The sequence below is a fragment of the Anastrepha obliqua genome, chromosome 4, assembly GCF_027943255.1.
Source record: "Anastrepha obliqua isolate idAnaObli1 chromosome 4, idAnaObli1_1.0, whole genome shotgun sequence".
Taxonomy (NCBI): domain Eukaryota; kingdom Metazoa; phylum Arthropoda; class Insecta; order Diptera; family Tephritidae; genus Anastrepha; species Anastrepha obliqua.
This window is the reverse complement of record NC_072895.1, coordinates 72,385,580-72,393,435: the sequence shown is the minus strand read 5'-3', so window position 1 is coordinate 72,393,435 and position 7,856 is coordinate 72,385,580. Positions and strand designations below refer to the sequence as shown.

Genomic DNA, 7,856 nt, shown 5'->3' with positions numbered 1-7,856 from the left:
GAAATAAATAACCCTTGATTTTAGTTTTATTTCAAAACGCTTAGTAATAGGAAAAACAGTGAACTAAGCAAACGGGAGTGGTGGCTCATAATATTCGTATGTATGTATGTACATATATGTAGACTCTAAGCTAAGGTAAAGTAAATGTAAATAAGGTTATGTAATGAGTGTGAGAATTTAATGAACCGTGGCATTAGCAGTTAGTTAACTGCTTAACAAAAATGAGACTTATGCAAGAAAACTTTTCTATACATTAACTTTATTTCATGTTTCATGTTTGGTTAATTCTTACACATTCAATATTGCATATTCGTATGTTACAGAGTGAATAACAATATCATATCTCAATTGCGCACGAATAACAATCTAAAGTTAGGATACTGAAGCAGCCGAAAAAATAAGCATAATTTGGTAATCTTTTCACGGGTAGAATAAAATAAAAATTGAATGAGGTTTTTTATTATGAATGTGACAAATATATGCCATAAATAAATAAGATATGTATATAATTTTTTTCTTTTGGTTCAGAGTAATATAAAAGAAAATGGTAACATTTGCAGTTTTAGGATAAACTAATTTCTGCAGGAATATAGCATTAAAAAAGTACGAAACTAAAAAAAAAAATTGCTGAAAATTGTTTATAAAAAAATATTATACAGATTTCTGAAGAAATCTATCGCAATTCAAAAAAAATTCTTTCAAGAATCGTTTATAAAGAAATCCACTCACAGTTTTCTGTATTTAACTAAAAAATATATACGCTTCAATTTCAAGTCAGTTGGCCAAGATTTGTTGACCGACTTGAAAATCTAGACAGTGGAAAACAGTACAGTACTTATCTGCCTACGAGAAGCTGCACCAGCATTTAAAATAGAAGTGTGTAAACATTTTTCCCACCTTCGTTTTTGGAATATATAGTTTAAATGGTGTTATGGCATTTTTAAGCAAAAAAATTAATTTGCTTTTCCACTATTTCAGGGTCATAACCCTTTAAGTGTACAGTTAATTACGTGTTTGCTGTGTGTTTTAAAACAGTGATTTGAAATATATTTTTCTTGTTGTTATAAACTAAATATTCAATATTTTATTTGACATATACTTTGATTGCTTTCCTTTTGAACTGCACTGTTTGTCGAGGTCACTCGAACAATTTGACTACATTTTTTTTCAGTGTATATAATTTCTTAACATATTTTTATCAGCTTGATTTCATTAAATTTAGCAAACCACTACAAAATATTTTAGAAAGTTGTATACAAAACGAATAGAACGAGGAATTCACCGACTTTACAGTGCTTTTCACAGAAGCACAGCAACAATGTGTGAGGCTGGGAAACAATTTTTATTTTTTTGTGTATATACACACATTTGTATGTGGGTGATACTAATGCGGGTTTTATTTGTCTTTTGTTGATTTTAGTTTTTGTGCCATATGCCACTTGTTTTAGTTGTTGTGATTGCGCATTTCATTGGTCTATTTCCTGTAAACCGCTGAAAGCTACCACTTAAATTAGTTCTGTTGTTATTGTTGTTGTCATTTCAGAAATTCTATGATGCGCAAAGACGGTGTAGACATTTACATACCTATATGTATATGTGTGTGGATCCTCTACATGCAATTGTGTGCATGTAGGTGTGCCTCTTTTCGTCGAGAGTGTGGGTGTTTTTGTCAATCATTGTTGCCACTCAACAGCCATCCAGCCAGCCGCGGAGTGAGGTAGAAATGTGCTTTATCAGCAAAGTTATGCGTTTCCAAATGTTAGCCCTCAAAGTGTTTTCCGAACGCGTGCATACATATCTACATATAGAGCAGTTGCTTTGTTGTTGGCTCCGTTTATATTAAACGATTTGGACGTTTTTCAAACTTTTTGTAGTCAAAACTAATTTGTTGAACTAATTTCAGTTGAGCATCGTACGCTGAAGAGGCCAACTGCACGCCTGCGAGGTATCAAATAAGTTAGTTTTAACAAGCAAATCACAAAACTAAAAACAAAAAACCATCTTCATACTTTCACCTCCAAATTGCTTAACGACAACCACACGGCGAAAATGGATAACACATTAATTGTGAGTGGAAAAAAAAATAATTTTTTATTACTTAATTTATTAATTAATTAGAATAAGTAAAAATAATAAATTAGAAAAGAATTGAATTTTTTCTATAATAGAATCCAAGCGTGAAGAAAAAGCTGTTTGCTTGTATTGGTATGTTGCATTTATGCGTGATGTGAGCAACTGTGTGAAATTCATAAACAATTATAAAATTCTATAAAAAGAATAAGAATAAAATTTGAAAATGAGAGCAAAAGTAAAAATAATTATTTTTTGTAAATATCAGCATGATTTCCATGTAAAATCGCGACTGCCGTTGCAATCATTCTGTTTTCGAATTTGGTCCGAGCAGCAACACAGAATTTTTAGCTAAACATCATGGTACGCTGGCTAATAAATAGATAGTTTGGTTAAGTGGTCAAATGTTTTAAAATAGGTGATGAAAAGTGTTTGAGTGTAATAATTAAATGCATTTGTTATCCTTCCACAGGATGAGGATCTGACTCCCGAGCAAATTGCCGTGTTGCAAAAGGCCTTCAACAGTTTCGATCATCAAAAATGCGGCAGCATCTCAACTGAAATGGTTGCTGATATTCTCCGTCTTATGGGCCAGCCCTTCGACAAGAAGATCTTGGAAGAACTGATCGAAGAGGTTGATGAAGACAGTGAGTTGTGAATGAAACCATTTACAATACAGAGTTTTTTATGATTCTAAATTTATTTTTCTCTACTCAATCCAATCACAGAATCAGGCCGTTTGGAATTCGAAGAATTCGTCCAACTCGCTGCCAAATTCATTGTTGAGGAGGATGATGAAGCCATGCAAAAGGAACTGCGTGAAGCCTTCCGTTTGTATGACAAACAGGGCAATGGCTACATTCCAACCTCTTGCTTGCGTGAAATCTTGCGCGAACTGGATGACCAGCTGACCAATGAGGAATTGGACATCATGATTGAGGAAATCGATTCTGATGGTTCCGGAACCGTGGATTTCGATGGTAAGTTTATTAACTTAATAAGTGAGGTTCTAGGCATGCAAGTGCACATATCATGCAACTTAGGACAACGCTTGCCATAGTTGGAAAATATTCGATATAATAAACATTAGCAACGGCTGGGACTTGAAACGCCTTCATGCAAGACTCAACTCTCCTTGACCCATCTTTGAGTTACTACCTCGGCGACGGTGGTGTCCAGAGTGTGCTTAAAGTTATGAGACTTTGCGTTAGACTTTGCTTCAACTGTGCCCTACTTGAAGTAATTGAGGGTATTGCTGTTCGGCTTGGAGATTCACCACAAATCTAGCGGTCGGTGGTTGGAAAATAATGCTGTGGAGTAAAGTCTGTGTATATGTAAGACTCCGACAACCTGAACCAAATTGACAGAGTGGGTTTTGTAACTATACCCCTCAATTTTTTTTTTGATTTTTTTCTGGCGCGAAACGTCTGCACTATTTTACTGGCACCTACTACCGCAAAAGACTTTCAATTGAGTAACGCCAATATATTAAAAATAAGCCGCTTTATCAGCAGTTTTGGGACTTATGTCACTGATCCAGGCCTCCCTACATATTTTCAGGATTTACTCCGACGGCTCTGTGCATAAAGTAATGATCAAAAACATTTTATGGAATCATTATTAACAAGTGAAAAAGTTAAATTAATTTTTGGTGCCTATGTGGTATTCCTTTCTCTGGGTAAAGTTCTTTGCCTGAGTGTTAGAGCGATAATTAATATGAAATAAATTTTTTGTTTGTGTAAAGTAAAACTTATGCGAGTGTAGTGCTTTCAACGCAGCAAGGCTGCTACTTACAATGAAGACATCTGTGTCAACAAGCTGAACCTAATTTTTTTTTTGGCAAGAAGTTTTTATAGAAGTTGTCTTCGTGCGATCATCCTATGATTAAGCTTTAGGTTATCTGTGGAAGGGTGCTTTTGACAACTAACCTCTAACATTACACTTCTCTTTATCGTGCCGATTCACCCATCTTCGTTCTCTCAAAAGTTTGCTAAACTCGCCAGCCGGTATGAAAGAATAGCTAATTTACCCTTTAAAGTTTATAGTTAGGTATAAAGTGAATTAAAGTAAAGTGAAAATTTTTTAGGCAATTTAAGTAAAGAACAGTTGCTTACCGGTATCCCCATTATTGGAAGGGTCTGAACAAACAGTGGATTTTTACTCCAAACTTTTCATAGTTTCGGAACTAGAAAAATTTATTTCGTCGGCAAATTAAAAAAAAAAAAAAAAAAACGAAAATAGTTCGGTTAGTAAATTCTAGTCTAATGGCTAGATGAGAAAATGAGAAGAGTTCAATAATAGTTCAGAGTTAGGAATAGTAAAGCTCGGTCTATTGGTTAAACGAATTAACGAAGAGATAGGGCAAAATTTAAAGTTAGAAATAGTTTATTATTCCAGACTGCTGTGTCATTGTTTACAATTGAGTAAAGATATTACCAGTACTGTTGTATCCCGTATATTTCTACGGCTAATTGAAACAAATTTCAGTGTAATTCTATAAGCAGTTACATGCCAGAATTATTTTAAATTTATACATAAATATCTGAAAATCGTGTCAAAAGCAATTTGTTTTGCTGTCGTTATATTTTGAGCAAGAGTTTCAGAAAATATTTGACTAATTGTCAATAGTTTTATATTTGTTTTGTTTTCAAAATCTTGGAGCTACATACCTATGTATTTGTACAAAATACCTCTGTGGAGGATAGCTGAAATATTGGATGTTTGAAATATTGTTTTGAAATTTTTTTGGCATTCCGCCAGCTTTGAAACCTAGCCAACCATTTTGTGTCACTACTTTTGACATTTGATAAATATTTTTGAATTGACGTAGAACGCAATTGAGCTGTTGTGGTTATTGGATGCTGAAAGTGTGGTCTCGAGCAAACATATTTTTAATTGTTTAAGCCAATATATAATAGATAATATAAGCCAATATATTTAAATAAATAAGAAATATATATTTAAATATAATAATTAAAACAATTAAAATTTCCTTCGATTTTTCGAAACTCATAACTTTCTTTGCTTCAAAAAACCATGGCGCAGCAGGTATGAGTTTTCGATTAGTAGTTGAATTAGTAAATTTTTCAATGATATACAAGTTTTTTCGACCAACTGTTGGAACAACAATCTTCAAATTACCGAAAGCCTTACTTATATATTTCAATTCCGGTTTCATCGGTATAAGGCGGCTCAAATTAATCACCCTATCGGAAGATTTATAACTTTTGTAAATGGAGTCGTATGTCAATCACATTTGACACTGTGAACTAGACAGCTGTAGTATACAAACAGACAAGCAACGAAGCAAATATTTCCATCACTCAAAATATTTTTTTTATTTAGTAAAAATTATTTAAAAACAAAATTGTATGATTAGTTTTGTGCCACCTTATATATACTTGGTTCAAAGATCTGTCTTTATTCTATAGTAAGTGGCTTAACATGAACACATGACATCCATAGTGAGCTCTGACAGTGCTTACAATATCTATTCGAATTGTAATAACTTCACCAGGTTTTAGAAACTTACAACAGACAAATACTCTACTTAACGAATATTGAAACGGAAAACTTGTCGGAATCAGCACAAAAAAAAAGTATTAACCTTTTTTGTGAGAAATTATTTTTTAATATTGAAACTAGTTAAATAAAAATAAGAGGTTGATGAATTACAAAAATGTACACATTTAGAGCTGGTGCCCTATTGTAGCGAATTCCAGTTTCATAGGTATGTACTTTTTATAATAGCTCCAGCACTACGTGCTAATTAGCATTTCTAGCCATTTTGGTCCAACTACACCTTAACTTTAAATAAAAGGCATTCGGTGCTTTTATCAGAAAATATTTGAAATGATATCTTGCTTGCTCACATAGCTAAGTCATAACTTACTTTGTTGCTTTCTTATTGCCATTCTGCAGGACCAATATAGAATATTCATAAATAAATATGTAAATTAGGAGATAACTGGTGCTTGATTAAAGTGTTTGACCTCACATTAGTATCTGCAGAGGCAGATGCTACCAGCTCTGTAAGGAAAATAAGAATTTGTACACCCACATTGCAGTGCTAAGTTCGCTTTAAATTTTTCTTTCAAGGAATTTTATGAAATTTTTAAAATGTGAGCGCTATAATCGCTTTATTGGCATTCATAAATCTTTGTAGATGTATGTATGTATGCGCATTTCTCAATTTTCAAGAATAATGTCAATGTACGTAAATTTTCTAGAATTTGTGCATTTACTATTACTAGTAAAAGTTTGAGTGAAAAGGACAATTATTATTTGCCGACCATAGTTAGTGATAAATTGACGACGAGTGTTTACAAATAGCTATAAAAAAGTGTACAGGTTGTGCATACATTCCAATAAAGTCAGTAAAATCATAAGTTAAATTAAACGAGAATTTAATGGGAATTAATATAAAAATTTGCCTAAACGTTGGGACGGCATTGTAAATAGTGAAGGAAAATATATTATTGATTAATAAATACTTTAAACATCTTTTTTATTAATTTTAAAACCACCTTTAAAAAACAAACGAACTTATGGACTGACCTGATATTTGTCAGCCACTACAATGTTTATGAAAGCAACTGGATTCATAATTCAACTATAAATAGTTTTGAATATTTAAATCAAAAAACAAAAAGAATAAAAAAGATGTGCTTTTTCCGTAAATGCCTGATCTTGCATAAACGAAAAAGATAAAATGGGCAATAAAATCAAGAGCAATAATTTTTTTCCGAGAATGATTATAAAACATATGTATGTATGAGTAAATTAAAAATTTTTTTTATGCTTCCAAAATTCTTAATGAGCCAAAGCAAATACCCGCCTACATTTGTATATTTATAAGTGTTTGTATGTATGCATATGTGGAATCGGATACACGCAAATAAATATTCCTACGAAGTATGCGAGAGTCGCGGGCGCTTGTGTGGGAGAGGGGGCTGCTTCTCAAAATATGTTTATTTAGGTAACTCGAAGAGGGTGTATATATGTGTAAGTAAATTTATGTGTATATTTATATGCATATCCGTACATACATCCATTATTTGCTTATAAGATAATCCATTTTATCCAATTTAATATAATTTTTTGCTAAAAATATACATATGTATGTATGTATATTAGTATAAATTATTATAATCAATTTCTAACATATTCTTTCTTTCTTTTCAGAATTCATGGAAATGATGACTGGCGAATAAATATTTATTCTAATATTTATGCACTGGAAATTTTTGATTTTACTTTTGTATATAAAATTATAGCTGAATATTAGATATTTAAATCCCAGAATATCCAAATGCGAAATATCAAAACTATTAAGCAAAAACAAAAAAAAAAAAAACAAACAAAAAAGTCAAGAAACAAACACAAAACAGATTAATATGCAATTTTAAAAGCATTGTATGAAATTCTCATCTGCTGAATGGAAATGTAAAAAAAAAACAATCTGCCAAATAAATTCTTTTAATTATTTTGTATAAAATTGTATGTAATTGATTTTTGAAGAATTGGAGAATTATGTCTAGCATGGGATTTAATAGATTGAAAGTGAATGTGATATAAGAAGCATTTTAAACGCCTGAACAATTTTGGGCGGACAGCTCTGAAAATTCGCGCCAGTTGTTTCTTTCTGGCCAAGTTGACGCCAATCAGAAAGGTTAGGTTATAATAAGTTTGCAATACCTTTGCGCATATAACTTTTTTACTTTTTTGAAAACTCCAGTTATACCGATTTCGATTTCGATTTTTTTTTATTGCTTCCAAAAAATATT

General features: G+C 31.9%; 1 protein-coding gene across 2 annotated transcripts; it reads left to right on the top strand.

Annotated features, from left to right (window-relative positions):
* Positions 1-1,945: 1,945 nt before the first annotated feature.
* On the top strand, positions 1,946-7,567 carry LOC129245371 (troponin C-like). 2 transcript variants are annotated; one of them, XM_054883487.1, is made up of 4 exons: positions 1,946-2,067; positions 2,543-2,717; positions 2,799-3,050; positions 7,255-7,567. In XM_054883487.1, the coding sequence occupies exons 1-4, from the start codon at positions 2,050-2,052 to the stop codon at positions 7,281-7,283; spliced, it is 474 nt and encodes a 157-aa protein (XP_054739462.1). In that variant the 5' UTR covers positions 1,946-2,049; the 3' UTR covers positions 7,284-7,567. The 2 variants fall into 2 exon arrangements, with proteins under 2 accessions (XP_054739462.1, XP_054739463.1); XM_054883488.1 differs by lacking the exon at positions 1,946-2,067 and adding an exon at positions 2,344-2,433.
* The last annotated feature ends 289 nt before the right edge of the window (positions 7,568-7,856 follow it).